Below are 19,534 nucleotides of genomic sequence, written 5' to 3' on the forward strand. Positions count from 1 at the left end.
GGAACTCACTGGTGGACATCACATCACAATCTCCCGCCTGAGCGTAAAAGAAGTTTATACAAGTACCAAAACAGTGAAAGAATCTATGTGGGAAAGGTAGCAAAAGTACAGTTTAAAGACGACCTACAATGTCCGTGTCATAAAGCGACTCCAAAGATCGAATCCAGATGCCTTGATACTGTCCATCGTTCTAGCCAGATGTCTCTCCCTTCATTCCCTTCCTTGCCAAACCACTCCCCACAAGCTCACGCCTAGTAGTGAAACAAGGCAAGAGTGTTCGCAAACGTCGCCAAATTCTGGTTCCAACCCGCCAAATCCTTGCCGTCTCTCGTTATCATACTGACACTACCGACCGTGTTCAAGTTGTAGACCTGGACCCACGGGTCCGCAGCATCTCCACTAGACTCGCTGCTCTTGTTCCGATGGGATGGCGGTTTGCTGCTCATCACGAACTTTCCTGTTTTTCCGCTTCCAACTTCTCTGGGAGGAACGTTGGTGCTAAAGCCAGAGCCAAGGTTGAGGGGTCCAGCCCAGAAGATTCTTGCCTGGCAGTTTTCACCGGAGCGAAGAGTGCTGCAGTCGACGTTGTAGTTGTTGAAAAAGCTGTAGAGACCGGCGCCGAAGACAACCACGTTTTGTGAACCAAGGATGCGGAGACCCCATGCCATTTCACATTTTGGGTTGCCTCCCAGGGTGAGAGAACCATCGGAACTGATCGTCGTGTTGGCGCCGTATTGGACGCTTTGGCAGTCGGTATGGAAATCGGGATCTCCAAGAGTGGTGTCGATCCTGGTGAAAGGCAACGGAGCAGGGGGATTGGGCTGGTAGTAAGGCGTCTCAGTCTGTGCTTGACCCATGAAGACGTCGGTCGCATTGAGCAACTGGTACTGGTAGAGTGTGTGATGTTCACTGGCGGTGCCTACAAGCCAGACACGTTCGCCTTCAATCAAGACACCACGTCCAGCAAAGATGCTGATTTGGGTGTTGTTGAAGTCTTCGATGTCGTGGTCGGCAACCCAGAACCAGTTGTTCTCCATGTAGAGATTGCCAGCCCTCTTGGTGACGTGGAAGCTCAACCATGCTGCGATGCAATTCGCATCAGCGTGAACAACGGCGTCGGGAGTCTTGGGGCAGTCAGTCAGTTGCAGGTTAGATCCTGCAAAACCACCGATACGTGTGTGGACGTCCCACAGACCAGAAGGGGGCATTTCGGCGAGGGTAGAGCTTGAACCAGCGGGAGGATTGAGGTTGTATTGAATCAAGACGGCACCTGCCGTTCCTCCCTGGGTAGACACGATGATGTCGCTGACCTCCACGTAGCCGGCCTCTCCCATATTTCCAATCTGAAGGACAGGTTGCGGGTTGTTGATATCCGAAAACTTGGGACCTGCACCGAGGATGACCGCCGCCATAGCTTCTCCCACAACTCGAACGCCTCCCGAAATATGAACAGTGTCGGTGACCTTGTAGTATCCCGCATCGAGGTACGCCACCGATCCGAGTGTAAGACCAGCAGTTTGGAAGAGGTGGTTCAGGGCTGCAGTATCATCGGTGACTCCATCTCCAACAGCACCGTAGGATCGGGCGGAGAGAAAGGCCCAAGTCGGGTAAGTTTCATACTGAGGTTTGGAGCGCTCGTAAAATTTGCCGTCTTGCTTGAGGGTCGTGGGTTGACGGAAGTAAGCTCGATCGCGGTCCTCGTACTCGCGTGGTCCGTTGGGGGTGTATGTGTTACCCTGGAACATGTTAGTAATGTGTCTTGAAAGTGTTTCGAGGTAGCCGAATAACCTACCCTTGCGTAACCTGCGTCATGAACCAGTCCCGAAGGATTGCCCAGGAGAATAGGGCCTTCCGGGCCCTGAAGAACGATGGGAACATTGATGTAGTCCACATTCTCAATGACAAGAGAGCCTGTCGAGTTTATGCTGGTGGCCCCACGGAAGGTAGTCATGGCCGTCTGAACGTTGACGAACCTGCTGTCCAAAAGGGTGACGGAGCCAACGGCGTTGCTCGACATGTTAATGCCAACCTCGCAATCATAGATGTTGAGGGACTTGTACGTCCAACCCCAGTTCCACAGCTGCATGATGGCTGTCTTGGAGCCGTAGAAGGTGAGATTGCGCATCGTGTACTGCTGATTGCCGAACTGGGCGCCCTGCCTGCCGCCGTAGAAGACCAGGTCCGCCAGCATACCACCGCTCCCTTCTTCTATGAAGATGCCGGTGTGATCATCCTCGGGTCGGGAGGATAGCTTGAAGACGCAGTTCTGGATGGAAGTGGCTTGGGATGAGGGCCAATGGAGGCCAGCAACGGTACCCGGGACATCGGTGGTGTCAAAGATGAGGTTACGGATTTGACGAAAGAAGACATTGGTGGCTCTGAACTGAAGGGCTGTGCAGACGTTACTGTCAGTAGGGCAAACACGAGACAAATGGAACCTTTACCGCAGGGAGAGACTCACTGCCGCTGTTCAGGTACGGGTCCGAGTCGATCAAGCCAATGCCGCCGTAGGACTGGAAGTCGGGGCTGCCCTTGATGACAGGCATGGAGGTGGGATCGCCAATGATCTGGGTGTAGTAGTAGTTGATGATATTGGTGGTGACGAGGTAGGTACCAGCAGGGAAGTAGACGACAGCAGGAGTAGTGGTGGTTCCGTTGCAGAAGGGACCGCCACCGCAACGGTTGCCAGAGCTGATGGCGTTGTTGATGGCGATGGTGTCGTCAGTGACGCCGTCTCCCTTGGCGCCATAGTCCTTGACGTTGCGAAAGACCTGGTAGGATTTGTCGGGGTTGAAGGAGGCGACACCCTGGTGCTGAGTTTCCTCCATCCAGTATGCCGCACTGGCGACTGAAGCCAAAGCGGCGAGCACGGTAGCCTTGAGCCGCATCGTGACAGGATCTGATGGTTGTTAAGGATGCGGTGTTCGAGGCAATCTGTCGATAGCAAAGGAAGCCCAAGAGAAGAGCGAGTTCGTAAAGGGTAAAGATACGATACGTGACCGAGGCAGAGGAGGGTTCACTAGTAGAAGTAGTAGGGAAAGGAAACGATTAAGAGCTCAAAAGATTGTGGGGGTAGATCAGCGACCAAAGCACATGATATCCGGTTGATGGTGAAGGGCCTTTTTTTGGTTGAGGAGTGAAGAGATTTCAGGTTTGACCGGAGAAAAACTGAAGGTTTAGCAAAGCAAGTCAAGTGAAGGTGAAGAGACCTCGTCGAGTTCCAGTGGTTGGCCAATGGTTATCCAGTCACCAGATGCCACCGTCTCGTTGCTCCCTTCCATCTTCGATGCGATGTGGTCGGTGGGCTGTGTGCCTTCCTTCTTCAGTCTGGGCCCGTCGACTCACCAGGAGCAGCAGGGCACTTCACGTGACGATGCCATCTGAGGTTGAGTGTTCAATCCGCATCTCTCCATTGAAGGGTTGCGATCCCGACTTTTACTCATCATCCCTCTCTTGACCACCACCCCAACATCACGAGCATGGTATGGTGCCCCTTCCAACTGCCACCGCGCATTTCATTCACTGTAACTCCAACCCCCAGATAGTATACATTGACAGTCTAGTAATGCTGGCTTTGGTTAGGAAAGGCTATTGCCAGACTGTGATATGCCTCGTGATATGCCTCGTGATTTTTTGGGAGCACATCAGCCGGAGCTCATCAAGCGTTGTTGGACCCTTGAATTGATAAGGCGTAACAAAGACATAGGGATACATGTAAGAGAATACCAAACTCCGAAGGGTACCAAATAAGATGGCGAGGTGTCCGGGTTGGGTATACAACCGCTCGACGGGTTCGAGGCAATTCCGTCAGTCCCAGGCCTCTCGACGACCCGGTATCATGGACGACAATTAACTCGAAGTCCAGAAGCGTGATGGCCACCAACCAATGTCACCATCGCAAGGTTTGCACATGGTGTAATACCGTCAAATAGGGCATTCAGCATAGGGAATGCGTAAGCGCGGCTTGTCCCATGGTGATATCGACGAGCGGTGGTGACAAGGCGACGGATCCATTGACGTTGATTGTCTGTTGACTGCTTACGTAACGCTGATAAGGGCCCCTAACAGATAAGGTCACAATCCACAGTACAGAAATGTTAGACACAAGCGACCGCCCGTTGCCGGCCCGAACCAATCTCCGTGTTCGTCTCCCCCACCAATGATGTCGCACCCACTTTCAACGACATGCCATTATCTTCGACACTTGATCCAAGCATCAACCAAAGACATCGGCGCACCTTCATCCTGCTATGGCTCAAAACCGAATTCCAGATACACTGACGCTCCAGTGGCCGTCTCCAATGCCCTCTTTCATTTCCTTCCCAGCTCCCACAGTCGCGATTGCCGTCTGTTGCTCGACCAGTCAGCCCCGCCGGAATGCTCGCTTATCTTCTCTTCCTCCTCTGCTTTTTTCTCCTGTCGTGCGCAATATGCTGCCATGGTGGTTTCGGTTCCTGACTCTGTCTCGGTGACTAACCAGGGCCTAGCCAAGAGTGTCGAATTTCTTTGTTCAGTTCAGTCAACCTTCCCCGCCCCCTACGTTTGTCTAGACCCCCGTCTCGGAACAAAGACAGCACGCGCTGTTAAAGAGCACATCATAACATGCCCCCGACTGCCAACTTCCAATTCGATCCTGCTCGGCATCGTTTTACCAACGCCGCTCCCTTCATCCATTCGCACCATTATGGCTCGAAACACCGGCATTCCAAGCGCGGCTCGTCAGCCAAAGCCGACAAGGGCAGCCTCGCCCAACACCTCAGCTGTTGTCATTAGTGCGAGCCCCAGCAACATGTCCCCCAACACCCCTACCACCACATGGCTGAGGATATGGTCGCGTCGAAACACGAAAGAGGATGGCCATCTTGCTGATGGATGCGTCGTGATGTGACCTTAGTATTGGTCGCCCGATGAAGTCACAAAAGATCCACGGGTCCCGTTCCGTTTGCACTACTAGGACGACGAAGGCGCCGGCATACCACGCTCGTTTGCAATGACTACCCACGAGAGACGCACCCAGTTCTACTCAACCACGCCTCATCCCTGGAGCTCCTCAATTCATGGTATATATCTCAGCTACTTGCTCTTCGGAAAGGTTCTCTCGTGTCCTGCATCTCGAACCCTCACAGCTGGTTTCACTACTGCCAGTAGCTGCTACAAATTCCCGTCTTCATACACAAAATGCGTCTTGCCGCTTCTCTTCCTGTTACGGTTCTTCTTGCCGCCGCAAAGGTTACAATGGCTACTCCCAGCCCCAGCATCACTGCTGCTCCCACGGCCTCGAACGATCTCCTCAACATTGCCACATCCGAAAAGCCCTCGGTATTCACCACCATCGCGTGCAGCCCCAATGGAAACACTGAGGAGGCAGGTGAATATGTCGGACATAATTGCAAGGTTTATGAGTACAGGCTCAAGGAGCTGGAGAGCGGTGCTGGGTTTGCTGTGCCGTTTCTGGGCAGTCTCTGGGGAATGGCCGCAGCGGCTGTAATAGCCATGTTGTTTTGAGACATTTACCGGTATCACCAAACAAACCACCTGGATCTGCCGCTAGGAGCATGCATGAGGGAAAAGAGAGCCGAATCGGCTTGGATGAGGATCGTATGTTAAAGGAGGCTGAGGCGGAAGATCGGAAATACCACCATTTAAACTACTTAATGCAGCCAAGTGACTCCACACCTTAGTGTACCTGCCTGGCGATCCCGTTATCCGAGTCTAGCGTATCAAGCTGCAATACGTGTCAGCCTAGACCTTTTGCCAACCCCGGAGTCCACTGAGAATGAGGCTTAGCTACCCCAGACCCCTGGAAAAGCTCTCGGCCTTCCTTACCGCCGGAGTTTTTTCCATCGCGTGTTTTTCTTGTTGTGATAGCTTCTTTATCTCATGACGCTTGATGAAGGGTCCTTTTACCAACATAAAATGTTCACATTTCTTCTTTCACATCTTTGACGCACCGATCAATATTGCAATTTCTCATTAATCAGTAAACCGTGCAACCAACTATTCTCCCGCACAACGACAGCCAGTGCGGACATCCGGCCACCAAATCTACATCTACTACTGCCACAGACAACAATCATCAACATGCGTCTCTCACGTCTTATCACCCTCGGCTTCTTGGGTCTCACAACCGCATCCGTCATCAAACCTCAAGCCCGCTACCCTTCAGTGATTGTCCCATATAACACCACAACCAGTTCCGCCTCATCACTCCAGACCAGCACACCACCGCCTGATTCACCCGTGAAAAGCCATCTATCACCACCTTCTTTTTCTGTCACGAATTCAGTCGATGCCGACGTTGAAATGACTGATTTCGACGAAGACGACCAAAACGAGAACACCCAGCATCACGGCGGTCACGGAGGCCATGGTGGACATGGAAGAGGGCACAGTAGAGGTACTAGCGGCCACACGGGTACAAGTGGTGGCGTTGATGGGAGTCATGGGGGAAGTAATCAGGCCGGGGGAGGCGGTGCTGCTGTGGGTGCCGGTGGATCTGCTAATGGGAAGAAGAGTGATGGTGCTAGGTTGCGGGTTGAGGTGCTTGGAGTTGCTGGGATGGTGATGATGGGGCTGGGGGTTGTAATGGGTTGATGGATTCAAAAGTGTACGGTTGCCGGCGGGGTTGAACTGTTGAGGCTGAGATCCATTGTTGTGGTCGTTGTCTCCGCTCACAATGACCTTATCCCCCGTGACGCACCGGCGCGTCTTCCCTTCCTCACGGCTACGACATTCACGCCTCATCTTCATCGATATAAACTCATGGTTACACCAGTACTCATCGTGTAATTCCCTGCCCAACATTAGCACTAGCGGCAGGTCACCCACAACCAGCAAAGTCGAGAAGATGGGTCCTACAATTGTCTTCACGATCGCCCTCCTGGGCTCGTCCGCCACCAAAACAGCACCTTAGCACAACCATCTTCAAACGCCGTCGTTGCAATCCCACAGCTAAGAGTACGAAATTCACCCGCGCCGCCATTCATCTGTTGGGACAAAACCCTACCTATCTCGTGTGTGTTTTCAAGACTCCGTTGGCGTGTGCCACAAGTTGAAACGTTGAGGTCCATGATGTGGTCAGGGCATAAGAGGGAACAGCCTCGGGTCTGGCGATCCGTTGGAATGACACATCCAAACTCAAGTCAAAATCAACACATCCCTCATCCCTAAAAGGTTCCTAAGTGGTATAGTAACGGAGGCCCCCCCTCATACCTCTCACGAACCCCAACAAAATCACTCGGCCAACCCCTTCTAACTCAGGAAACCATCTTGCTCAAAAGCAGCTTTAAATCAAGACCCACGAGTACCTACTTTGTCCGAACCAACACCACCAAAAATGCGTCTCCCAACTTCACCTCTCCTTCTCCCCATCTCCTTCTTGCTGCTCCTTTTGCGAGGTACCAGCGCTGTTCTCTCCTCTTCTCTCAGCTCCGAAAGCACCGCCACAACCACCGCCATTACCATCCCCGAGGGTCCTGGCGCAAACCCAACCGCAGTCAACCCCACCAACGTCAATCCTTTTTTGTCTACACCAACCAACGTAACCTTCGACGACATCATCGAACATCGCCGCGGCCGTAACCATACGCATAACAACCACACCAGCGATGGGACTAGCGGTAGTGTTCCCCCGGGTACAGCCTTGGTCGCTATGCTTGGTACGTTTGGGATGGCGATGCTCGTGAGACTGGGAATTGCTTCAGCAGTAGCATTCGTGTTGTCGGTAGTGGAGGTGATGATTGAGTGGGTAGGGGTGGTGGTTTCCTTGGTGACTAGTTGGTGGATGGGAGTACCTTGGTGAAGTAGATGGTGATGGGTAAGGTAAAGGAGGGTTAGGTGATGGGACTTGAGAGGAAGTAAAGTGGAGATGAAAAAAGTTGTGGTTGGAAGTGAGGGGATGGAAGATGTATGGCAAGAGGAAAAAACTGAATGATCATCACGTAATGGTACTGGCTTTGAAATGTTCACAAGTGACGTGGTAGGTACCTGAGCGGCAACATGAAAAATGGAGTGAGATATGGTAGCCTGCACATGCACCAAACCTCTACCCTCCTAGGGGGTATATAGCCCAGGTTATTGGCCATCCTTTCCGTGGCCCGCTAGTGCATCTGGGAGTAATGCGAGAGAGCTCTTCGTGAGCTGTTACCAAGTAAACTGGAAGCTGTCGGTTCAAGTTCGGTGCGGGCCACTATTTTTTTTGGACATTCTCCTTTTTACTTTGATCGTACTCGTTCAGGCAGGCTCCAACGTGGCATAGGTCAGTCATACTGAACGTGTCATCTTTTTGCATTGCCTCCTTCGTTTGGCTTCAACGAAAGCTTGACTCATCCACGGCCATAGATGTACGTACCCAACGCTCCTTCCATCTCAATACTCCAACCACCCTTTGCCCCTCTCATGTCCAGGGGCACTTTGACGTACCACGCACTGCCCGGCTCCTTCTTCGTATTGTCTCGCCCCGCCTCTGGCCTCTCACTAAGAATCTGAGGTATGCAATTCCCTACCGACGCGAACTTTCAACGCGCCGTTCTGTTTTCATTCCTCTATCCCAAGTACCTACTTCTAACTCCATCTAACAACATATTCATTAGGACTTACTTCACCGTGCCCAGCCATGGAGGTATCTGATGCTGCTCAGACTCGGAGCCCCTACCACGAGAACCGCGCGCCCGAAACTAGCGGAAGCGAGAGTTCGAGGGACAAGACACCCAGTCAAAATACAACAGAAAGGATGGCGAACATTGCAAAGAAACGGCGACTTGACGAGGCAGGTGAAGCGCAAGTCATACTCGGGTTGACAGAAGCCGACGTTGATGGTAGAGCGAGAACGGAGGCGACAGAATACGGTGCTGTTTCCGGTCATGCAATGGCGCCCTCCAAACCATCGCCAATGAGCCATCCAAATGCGCAAGAGAAGCCCACACACATCCTACAATCCATAGAAGTCGATGTCATTGAGCAACAGGATGTGGTGGGATTGCCCACCATAGAAGACGAAGTACCATTTGCAAACATGGAAGACTTCGAGGCAACCAATGTCACAACCAGGAAGCGCTCACCCAGGTCTCCCTCACCAATCGAAGATCCAAGGCTTCCTCAATGGAAGGCTGAAACTCGGTCATTCAAGGGAAATATGTTCTGTCACCATCAATCCCCTGGAACAGCCATCGAGACAGCCAAAGCCGCCCACAATGGGGATCTTTTCGTGGATGGAGCTCCACAGTTCACCATCTTCTGTGACGGATCCAGCGAGAACACTCGCTTTGCACAGTTTCGCGGGGATAAGGGAGGATACGGTGTGGTCTTTCGGGACCCCTACGAAACCGTTGGTCATAATGGTGTAGACCTTGCTCCCAACCGCCTCAAACCCGAATTCTTCGGCAAAGAGAAAGAGAAAGACTGGGATGTGGAAGACTTTGTGATCTTGAACTGGTTAAACCGCAAGGTCTATAGTGCCGATCATGCGGAAATCAGCGCTCTTTCACAGGGACTAGATGAGGTCACCAAAACGTGCCGACCGTTTTGGTCCCGCCTCATCCACGCTCAAGATTTTCTCGGATCCGGCCAGCTGTCAAAGCCGCATCAACAAGGGAATACTTGTTGGCGATGACTTTGTGTCAGGCGGCAAGAACCTTATGTCAGATGACAGCAATGCCACGTCGGGAAAAAAACGCCAGAGAACTGAGGTCACTTTTTATGACAAGCACACAAACCCCTTTGTACGCGCAATTGTCTGGCAGTCGCATTATCTCTTCGAACGTGGCTGCACGATAGAAATCCACTGGATGCCTCGCAACTGCACTTTTGCCGCGTTTCTCGCAGATCATGTCGCCGGTTTGTGGCGGCTAGAAAACGCCGAGTTCAGCCAGTCGAATCTCGCACGCGAAGAAAGGGACGGGATCATGGACAAGCTGAGCGAGGAGGTCAACGAGATAGTGCGTGAAAGATCTACGCCTCCACCTAATTCTCGACCTTCCAAAAAGAGGAAGGTGAAAAGACCACCATCGAAGAATAAGCGCCTCACCAAAAACATGAAGCGCGCGCAGAAAAAGCCCAAGGACAGCAAGAAGTCTCGCTCGGCTAACAACCTCAACGCCCGGTCATTTCCTTTTCGCCCCTCACCGTCACCATACGGTCAACCTTCTTCTTCTCAGTGGGTCCCAAGTAACCCATTTCCGCCTGCCCCGACTCCCTCTGTCAGTGAGCCGTTCTTGCGCAAAGACCATTACCCCTCAGCAGAGCATCGCGTGCCCACGTTGGATACGTTTCCAACATGGCTCTTTCGAGATCCTACACCGCCTCGTATGGTACGTGCTCCGACGCCTGGGCGCTATTGGGAGATAGAGGACGAGAATGAGATTGAGGTTGGCATTGTTCGGAACGAGGAGGACAGGCTGAGGGAGATGGATAGTGAGGACGAGAAGAAAGAGGAAGAGCAGGATAATTGTAGTGGAAAGGATGACGAGAAGGAGAGCAAAGAGTAGTTGCTATATCGTCGTCTGTTGCTGCTTCTGTTGCTCCTTTGAGCTATGAAGCGGCTATGTTTCAAGATTTAGGCAAAACGGTGGAGTACAGGCGTTTTCTTTCTTTGTCTCGATGGGTATACATACAATCAGCTCGTTTATGCAAGAGTTAGTGGTTGAGTCCGCGGTTGAGGCGGTGCCAGCGCTCCTGTGAGTCGGTAGACAGTTCGATGACGACTGATTCCGGGCGATGTTGCTCCACGAGCTGAAGGGCGATAAGAGTAGACTGCGTCAAGGCACCCGATTATGCCTGAGGTCGAGGAGTACATCACTGTGTAGGACCATGACTTGAGACCCAAACCCGACTTCGACTCAAGCCCGAAAGGCACGGAAGCAGCAGTGAAACCGGTAGCTGCTCCCTCCTGGCTGTTGACGTTGCTAGCCCAGGGATTGCGAAGCACAACCCTATAGCCACCACTAGAGGCTTCGGACTCCCGATCTCTCTCACACATGCGTGATCCATTGCAGAAGAAGATGATCTGCGGCACACCATTGATCCCAAGAGGAGAGGTACACGCCCTTTCGGCACTGATTTTGGATTGGTCAGGGAAATCCATGGTCATCGTGCCGGGGAATTGTCGGGTGTTCTTTTTCTATAGCGCAATGCGCTCGTCGTCGTTCAAAAGCGTAAGAGAGGGCTGGGATCCTGCGCGCTCGTGGAGCTGGGCGGGATAGCGCGGAGATCTTTCTTCCTCATCGCCAGTGTCGTCGGTTAACTCGGTATCAGACAAGAGGCGAAGATGGAACGACCTGATGCGATCTTGACTTGCCAGGATGCTGTTGTTAAGAGTCAAAAGACCTTTTGTTGAAAACGCCAAGTGTCTAATGGAGACAAATGCACGCCCATGCCCACAGGCAGATCCGTACCATGTTTTGCTGGAGGAATCAGGAAATTCAGCAGCTTTCACGAAATTTGACGAGTGAAGTAAGAGGTTGAATGGTTGATGTAGTGAGGTGAGAAGAGAGAGCGGAGAAAGAACTGCATCAATTGACGGGTGCCACACAACTCCAACAATGATCGCGTATAAACAGGCCAAGCAAGCGACTAGCTTTACCGCAACATCTATCACCCCGCCAAAGCCCTACACACTAGCGGTTGCCGACTTTGTGCCGCTAGCTGAATTCATCGTGCGGTCCAAGAGACCGGTCATCTTTGTGTGTTTCCGGCCGTGGTTTCCATTCGCAACCGTGCAATTTCTGCGCGTTCGAGTTTGCGACGGGGAGATAAGGTGATATGGGTGTTGCTCGGTTACAGAAGGAAGACAGGAAGATCGAAGATCAACAGGCACAGAAGGCAATGGGGGTGAATAAGGCGAAGCAATCGAAAAGCGTCTACTATATATAGACTGCTCTCCTAGGAGACATAACGCGTGTGTTGCTGCGATTAAAGGGTGATGATGCGCAACCGGGAGATTGTCTTGTTGTGTGAGCAAATAGACGACCAGAAATGGGATGACGTCCAAAATGGAGACTAGCAAATGCCACATGATCTCAAGTCAAGGAAAGCAGCAGTGACAATGCACGGCTAGCCAATGAAGTCCGTCAAAAGTAGGTTTGCTAGGTAGAGGTACCTTATCTTATCACTTACATTGCCCCTCGCTTTGCCTCGCACTGCCGCCATGTCAACATCACAACTCCGAACATCAAAGTCATTTCAGTTTTTCTCCGCTCTTACTTCTTTCCTTGCTAATCTCATCCGGTACCTAGTAAACAAACACGAGCCAGTGTCTACTAGTGGATCTATGCTACCGCTCATTCATTATCCGTCAGCATTAGATATCACTTAATGCAAATACTTTGAGGACGCAAAGGTTAAACGAATTGTTATTACCTATCTTCCAAGGCATCACCATTTTTGACATATGCCTGGTCATTGAGAACTGAAGTGAATCAAGGCGCTGCCTGTCGCTTCTGCCTGCTGTCCTTTCCCGGACCGCTACCCTAATGGTCGCTTAGCCTGCCACCTCCCACCTTGCCGCTCCTCATCCCAACTCTCGCCGGCAACAGGTTTGGAGGTACCAAAGACCTTTCTTCTGTGCATGTTCCCGTGGTCCGTTGGTGTAACGGTCAACACTACTTAGCTGATGTCTTGTCGTATTGAGATACTTCCGGCTGTCCAGCATAGAAGTTACCGGTTCAAATCCGGTACGGGCCACTCTTTTTTCCTCTTTTTTTTTTTCTTATTCGTTTTTCCCGTTCGTCAAACACAGTATGGCTCGGGAGTAGGTTAGCAGATATCGAAGCAACGCCTACGCTGTCTGCTGCTTCTACCTAACCCTCCTTATCCCCACTACCACCGGCCAAGGTTGTAAGTCTAGGGCACATAAGGTTCCTTTCCAGCACATTTTTCCGTGGTCCGTTGGTGTAACGGTCAACACTACCTATCCTGGCGTGTATCCGTGTTGGACGCGGTGTCACGGTGGGGCGGAAGTTACCGGTTCGAATCCGGTACGGGCCACACTTTTTTTGCCCCTTTTTTTTTACTAAACGTCTTCATGATTTTACTTTTCTTAGTCATAGTAGGTAGATATGTAGCCAGTGTCCAGTTAGTCTCGACTTTTCATTCAATACCTCTTCAAAGCCTGGCTAGCTGTCTTCTCTCTTCGAAATGTGAATTTCCTCTAGACGTACGCTACTCAATATCTTAAGTGTTTCTCAGAGGTGCCAGGGCCAAAGAAAGTGGAGAGCGGTGCGTTCCACGACGGATAAAGTTACTCGTAAATCTATCAAATTAACCTGCCTGATAACATGCTGCTCTTTCTTACACACAATATTTGATCATTTCTTCTACCGGTTTTCCCTTAAGGCGTTTTGCTACTAGTTACACTAATTGTACCCTCTGTAGATCATACCATTGATGACGGCAACGTTCATACTTTGTATGCGCGTATCAGTTCGTTGGTGGTTTCGTTCAGCTTATCCATAATTCCATCCCTGACATCTAGTGAAAGATTGCCCTGCGACCATTTGGTCTCCTCCGGTTCCCCCCACTCTTTCCATGAGGTGGCTGCAGCATCGGCGATAGATGGACCGAGGGCACTGCAGCGAGGATTCCAAGCAAGCTCCAGCTCGCATCCACGGTCCCGAAGGTAGTGCGATTGCCAAATTATAGTTTGGACTAGGGGGTTGAAAAACTTGTTCCAGAGTGTTAACTTGGTACCTCTTCGACAAGCAAGAACGCCTCGCTTGATCCTATTTATAACGCATGTTGAATCCGAGAAAATGGTCACAACCGACGTCGGTGGGTGATGTTCGTCATACAACCGAATGGCTGTCTCAAGACACTGGGAAACTGCAGCAAGTTCGACCTGGGGAATGGAAAATGCCTTTTTGACCCCAAAGCAAAGAATAGTGAAGTCCACAAGTCGAGAAGGGCCGTCGTAGATTTCCCCTTCCTCCTCGAGTACATAGTCGTTGTCAATACCCTGCTGGTATGCATTGACACTCGGATGCTCAAGGAATCGAATAGGGTTTTCATCTCGAGAGACAAACTGAACGGTGTCCTCGAATGGGTTTCTGAAGGCAACCCTATAACCTCCAGTAGTCCAACCGTGTTCCGGCCTTGAACTCGAGCTTCCGTTCTTAATTGATCCGTCCCCAAAGAATTTCAACTGCGGCACGCCACTGATGAACAAGGAGGTCTGGGATGCCATATGCGCTGTACGGGCAGCTGTTGCCTTGTCTTGGTTAATCGTTATGAATCCCGCAAATGAACGCCTTTCGTCCTTCCAAAGAGCAATCCTCGGGTCTGGGGAAGGCGTGGGAGACCTTGGCGACCTTGCCCTTGGGACCGGAAGCTGCTGGGCATTGGTACCATCGATATCGGAAGCTGCTTTGCCGATAGTGTTTTGGTCGGTGAACTCAAAAGCCTTCGTGCCAGGATTCTCGGGAGTAGATAAGAGCGCTTCTGAGGCCAGTTCTACAGGCTCCACGGAAGCCATGATCGTCTCTTGAACGGTTGGGTCATGAGCACGAGGGTCGTAAGACAGGCCATCCCCCACATTGTCTGAGGTAATTGCACTGGCAGTAGCCTCTGTTTCATCACGAAGAGCTAACTCCTCACTTGTCTCGATCTCAACCATCAACTCCAACTGGGCGCGTTTGCTGGTACCAGTGTTCGAAGAAGAGCTGCTCGATTTGTCGTAGTCTTTGGGAGCTGAAACGGCAACCTCCAAGCGGTTCATGGCCGCCTGATCTTCGACCCTTGACTTTTCATTCTGCTCTCCCACCTCTCGAAGCCACAAGTGGGTTTGAGGCAGATTCTCATCATTATCCATTCGAGAGGTACCGGATGATGGGTTGTAACTGTTATGCCCGGTAACGACAGGCTCCGACTGGTTGATGACGTTGGTCGCTCGAAGTTCTGGGTCCTCATCCTCTTTCGCCTTCACTTCATCATTTTGGTCGATACGTGCTCGTTTGCTTAAGCCGTGTTCCGGCGAAGAGCTCCTTGACGGAGCCGCTCGCTTGATACCTGCCATCGGGATTCGGGATCCGGGAGTGGCGAAGACGAAGAGTCTTGAGAAAGAGGAAGCCTGATGTTTGAGACATATATCGTTAGCATTCAGGATTCACGTGGCCAAACGATGACTGGGGCTGTAGGATAGATGAGTGGCCTTCATGTCCCTCTGCTTGGCGCTGTTATCCTGGAGTATCTGCATGGTGACCTGGACAGGATGAACGGTGTCCGTGCGCGAAGAGATGGGATCGAGAATGAAAACAATTGATGGGAAGCGAAAGGGTCGAGGGGGTAGGCAACGTGAAAAAAAAAAAAAAAAAAAAAAAAAAAAAAAAAAAAAAAAAGAAGAAGGTGAAGCGAAGGAACGGGTTATCAAGCCTCAGTGTCTTGATCGCCATCCGCCGTGGCGCATGACATACCCGGGAGGAAGAATCGCAATTCACGTCCGCCCTGCGTCTATTCTCCCCACTACCTACAGAACAATCAACCGTGTGTGGTTGAATAGCCCAGTGCAGTGTAATGCTCGAGGATTTTGGCTAAGCAAAACGAAAGGGAGAACGACAGGAGACGAAATCGTGGATGCTCGAAGCGAATGGTGAGAAGCTTGGCAATATCGTGTGGTGATCTGGTTGTCGCGAGGAGTGCTGAGTGTGGAAGTTAGTCAGAGGTTTGTCTGCGGGGCACGAAAATACGAAAGTTGACGGGTGAAGGCAGCGAGGGGTGGAGGGACCACGACGGAGGGAGAAGGATAAGGCTGAAAAAGTGGAAGGGCTCCAGCAAAGGCTCGCCACCGGCACAGTGATGCCCGTGCCCCGGCCTTGGCACAGCCGCACTCGACCTGGCAGGGAAAAGGTGGTATCATGGAAGGAAAGGTTTTATATCTGTCACAGGTCGAATGGCCATAGCGGACTGAAGTTTGGGACATTCGGGCAGGGCCGCCAGATATACTTGTCTTCTGATATCCTTCACCTCCTAGATTACTCTTCTCTCTCCGATCAAGATATTGTTGATTCTCTCTTCAGCCATCACATGCTGACAAGAGTCCATTCCTCGGAGATCAGATTGATCTTCCTCACATGCATTCTCCACCCCCAACTTTTCTTCTCCATCCTCTTCCCAAAGCGACTCCTCCGGCTGCTCTTCTGGTTCCCAGTTGATGACATCGTCAGTCCACTGATGCAGCTTCTCCAAGATCCCATCTCTCTCTTCAGCAGGCAGGTTTACCTGGCAGAACAAGCTTTCCTCCCAGAACTTCCACGAAGAGGCTGCCGCATCAGCCAAGGCTGGTCCCAAAGCGCAGCAACGAGGGTGCCAACGGATGTCAAGCGTACAACCGTGGTCGTACAGGTAGTGAAACTGCCACACAATGGCTCGCTCTAGAGGGTTGGTGGACCAGCGAAAGAGACTTTCTTCGTCACTGTCCAGCGGAAGGATTCCATACTCGAGCCGCTCAACGGCTTGTGCAGAGTCTGTGACACTTATCTTCATAGAATCCGGCTGGTGCTGGTCTTGTAGCTTTATACCTACCTCCAAAGACTGCGAGATTGCGGCTAGCTCGACATGGGGAACAGAAAGTGTCCTGGTGGCGAATTCGAGGATGGTAAAGTCAGTCACTTGAGCGAAATCACCTCGATTCTCATCTTCTTGTGGCTCAGAACTAAAGGCCTGCTGATGCTCTCGAATGGTTGGCTCCTCGAAAAAGCGCGCTGGATTTGTTTGCGAAACAAAAGGGGTTGTGCCGAGGAATGGATCACGGAAAGCTACTCTATAACCTCCCTTCTTCCACCCTTGTCCCCTTATGTTCTTGATGGAACCGTCACAAAACAAAGAGAGTTGGGAAACTCCCTCAATCTCAAGCGGTCCATGTGATGCACTCAAGGCCACCGGGGCGGCTACCTCTGGATACTCTTGAAAGATAACGCCTGCGAAGACTCGATTGTGACGAACCGTTACAAGCACAAGAGTATATCGCTGGGATGATTAATAGACAACAATAATAGTAGCCAAAAGGTACTGATCGATTATAAAAGCTATTACTTACTAGAGAGCTATAATAACGAAGGCCGGGAGGCTGTCTTATATACTAGCTCTCAGCCGGTCCCGTAGTTCCAATATTTCGGGACTCCGGACTTACCCCGTAGTCCCGTTATTCTAAAACCCCGGGACCCTCCTAATTAGTTAATCTATCTAAATTTATTAGTTGGATTGTAATACAATACCTTTCTTCTATAGCTTTATCCTCAATACTATAATATAACTTTATAATACTAATTTATTCGTATCTAGTATTTAAGTACCAACGAATTATATTAATAATTATTTTAATACCTACCGTACCCTCCGTTTCCCTTTCCTTCTAATTTATCCTTCTTATTAACTATATTACCCTAAATTTTTGTAAATAAACCTTTCTCTCTCTCTTTCCTTTATTATCAATATCGCCTATTATACCTATATTACGTATTACTTCGAATTACACTACTTAAAAAAAAGTATCTACTAATACATTAGTTTACTATATTAAATAATTTAATAGAGCTCCTACAATACTATACTCCAATTATTATTATTATAATCAATCCTACGTCGTAGATCCTTCGAAATCTTTATTATTTAGTAAATATATTCGTTGTAAAGTAGCGTACAACGTATTAACCGACCCAGATTTACAATATAAGTCTTATTTTTTAATAGTTACTATAAATAGTAGTAATTAATATAATACTAGTAAATAAAAAGATAGAAGAAATAAAGAGGCTAAAAGACGAGGAGGAGTAATTAATAGAGGAAATTATGATCCTTCAAAATTATTTACTTTATACCCGGGAATAGAAGTACTATTTACTTCGTTATTAAAAGAAATATTTTAATTAGGGGGTAACGGATTTGGAAAAAGAAATATTTAGAAGAATTTCTATTAGGGAGTCCTTTTCCATCGTTAGGCCTATTAAGGAGCCCGACTAATTAAAAGAATTAAATATAATAAATCCGGGGTCCCTAGAGTATTTAACGGCTTCGGCCGATTAAAAAACCGTCAGTAGAAGTTCGTAATTTTATTTTTAAAATTAAGAAGGTTTTCAATTAATTCCTATATATTACTTTCGTAGCCGTAGCTTTACTATTTAATTAAATACTTTATATTACTCTTACTATTAACCTTAAAGTCTAATATAGCTTCTATAATAAATTTATTACTATTATTCTATATTTATATATTTTTATTAATTCTAATATTCTTAAATACTAATTCTAGTAGTAAAATATAAAATATAGGCTATTATCGTATTCCCTTAGGAAGTTCAAACCTATAACTACTAGTACTAACTTTTTCTAAAATTTTAAAGGGTCTTAATTTCTTATAGTTAAACTTATTATTTAATTATTTGGTTTTAATATTTCAATAAAGAAGATAAACTTTATCTCTCTTCCTAAAAATCGGTGCTAATAACTTTGTACGGTCGTAATACCGGCTTATATAGTCCCTAACGAAAACTAATTCGTCCTTAAAAGTCTAATATATTTCGGTTAAACGCTTAATTCGAATATAAATTCGCAGTACGACCGATTTTAAATCCCAACTTCATTTAGAATTTATTTCGTAACTATAATTCGTAAAAAAGGGTATAACTCTTATTATTTCTATCTTCGAACTATTATAAAATATTTACGCCGTTAATAGTAGTTTAACCTAATTATTTTATTCGTAATTAATATACACCTTAAAATATACCTCTAGGACCTAATTTATTCATTCTATTTGCCCGTCCGTCCTTATATAATACACAGTAAATATTTTATATTTAATTCCTAATTTATTTATAAATATTTATTAGTATCTTAATAAAAAGAATTTATCTTTATTAATAATTAACTCTTTCAGCTATTTATAATTAAAAGTAATATACCTTATAAATATATATTCTAACTATTTTATATTAGTATTTTCTTTAAATAGGAGGAAATATAAGAACTTTATAAATCGGTCGACAACGATTAATATACTATTATACTCGATTCTTGTAATTAAATTGCGTAATATAAGTAATTTTATAATAAAGTTTATAATTATTAATTATTAGGGTACTTCTAATACTAAGAATAATTCGAATAAACCGTACGGTTTATATTAATTAATTTTAATTTTATAATAGGTTTTATATTCCTATAGTACCTCTATAATAACGTCTTTTATTTTTAAGAACCCGAATAATTACTATATTCTAGCGAAGGTACGAATAATTCCTACGTACCCTCTTTATTCGAATAATTTATAGATATTTCGTACTAATTCTTTTTATAAAGGGGGAAGTACTTATAATTTACCTTTATATAGTTAGGGTATTATAGAGGTAGATAAATATAATTTAATTTATTTATTATCGACTTTATATTATACTTCGGTAATTTATTAAATCTAATTATCTAAATCTATTTTAATTATATTATAAATATTAATTTCGTTATTTATAATTTGTTCTTATAAGGGTTAATACTATAATAACCTATTTACGTTAATTTAAAATAGAGTAGGGGAAGTAGTAAATTTATTTTT

General features: G+C 48.1%; 9 protein-coding genes across 9 annotated transcripts; 4 read left to right on the forward strand and 5 right to left on the reverse strand.

Annotated features, from left to right (window-relative positions):
- Positions 1-251: 251 nt before the first annotated feature.
- NEUTE1DRAFT_149191 (uncharacterized protein) lies at positions 252-2,888 on the reverse strand (the record flags this gene model as incomplete). The annotated part of the gene is made up of 3 exons (XM_009856732.1): positions 252-1,736; positions 1,793-2,391; positions 2,462-2,888. The coding sequence occupies 3 exons, from the start codon at positions 2,886-2,888 to the stop codon at positions 252-254; spliced, it is 2,511 nt and encodes an 836-aa protein (XP_009855034.1).
- Positions 2,889-4,612: 1,724 nt separating this feature from the next.
- NEUTE1DRAFT_118393 (uncharacterized protein) lies at positions 4,613-4,993 on the forward strand (the record flags this gene model as incomplete). Its single annotated transcript, XM_009856733.1, has 1 exon — positions 4,613-4,993. A coding segment is annotated over one exon (211 nt), but the record flags the coding sequence as incomplete, so codon positions are not given.
- A 103-nt stretch (positions 4,994-5,096) lies between these two features.
- On the forward strand, positions 5,097-5,648 carry NEUTE1DRAFT_118394 (uncharacterized protein; the record flags this gene model as incomplete). Its single annotated transcript, XM_009856734.1, has 1 exon — positions 5,097-5,648. The coding sequence occupies one exon, from the start codon at positions 5,179-5,181 to the stop codon at positions 5,503-5,505; it is 327 nt and encodes a 108-aa protein (XP_009855036.1).
- A 634-nt stretch (positions 5,649-6,282) lies between these two features.
- NEUTE1DRAFT_125121 (uncharacterized protein) lies at positions 6,283-7,019 on the reverse strand (the record flags this gene model as incomplete). The annotated part of the gene is made up of 1 exon (XM_009856735.1): positions 6,283-7,019. The coding sequence occupies one exon, from the start codon at positions 6,802-6,804 to the stop codon at positions 6,283-6,285; it is 522 nt and encodes a 173-aa protein (XP_009855037.1).
- A 317-nt stretch (positions 7,020-7,336) lies between these two features.
- NEUTE1DRAFT_70117 (uncharacterized protein) lies at positions 7,337-7,802 on the forward strand (the record flags this gene model as incomplete). Its single annotated transcript, XM_009856736.1, has 1 exon — positions 7,337-7,802. The coding sequence occupies one exon, from the start codon at positions 7,337-7,339 to the stop codon at positions 7,799-7,801; it is 465 nt and encodes a 154-aa protein (XP_009855038.1).
- Positions 7,803-8,614: 812 nt separating this feature from the next.
- On the forward strand, positions 8,615-10,484 carry NEUTE1DRAFT_104450 (uncharacterized protein; the record flags this gene model as incomplete). Its single annotated transcript, XM_009856737.1, has 2 exons — positions 8,615-9,499; positions 9,549-10,484. The coding sequence occupies 2 exons, from the start codon at positions 8,615-8,617 to the stop codon at positions 10,482-10,484; spliced, it is 1,821 nt and encodes a 606-aa protein (XP_009855039.1).
- Positions 10,485-10,632: 148 nt separating this feature from the next.
- On the reverse strand, positions 10,633-11,086 carry NEUTE1DRAFT_141351 (uncharacterized protein; the record flags this gene model as incomplete). The annotated part of the gene is made up of 2 exons (XM_009856738.1): positions 10,633-10,728; positions 10,796-11,086. 2 exons carry the CDS (start codon positions 11,084-11,086, stop codon positions 10,633-10,635), a joined length of 387 nt encoding a protein of 128 aa, XP_009855040.1.
- Positions 11,087-13,417: 2,331 nt separating this feature from the next.
- Positions 13,418-14,290, reverse strand: NEUTE1DRAFT_23363 (uncharacterized protein; the record flags this gene model as incomplete). Its single annotated transcript, XM_009856618.1, has 1 exon — positions 13,418-14,290. A coding segment is annotated over one exon (873 nt), but the record flags the coding sequence as incomplete, so codon positions are not given.
- A 1,664-nt stretch (positions 14,291-15,954) lies between these two features.
- Positions 15,955-16,926, reverse strand: NEUTE1DRAFT_54653 (uncharacterized protein; the record flags this gene model as incomplete). Its single annotated transcript, XM_009856739.1, has 1 exon — positions 15,955-16,926. A coding segment is annotated over one exon (972 nt), but the record flags the coding sequence as incomplete, so codon positions are not given.
- Between the last annotated feature and the right edge of the window lie 2,608 nt (positions 16,927-19,534).

Source organism: Neurospora tetrasperma (genome assembly GCF_000213175.1).
Source record: "Neurospora tetrasperma FGSC 2508 unplaced genomic scaffold NEUTE1scaffold_81, whole genome shotgun sequence".
NCBI classification, from domain to species: Eukaryota; Fungi; Ascomycota; class Sordariomycetes; order Sordariales; family Sordariaceae; genus Neurospora; species Neurospora tetrasperma.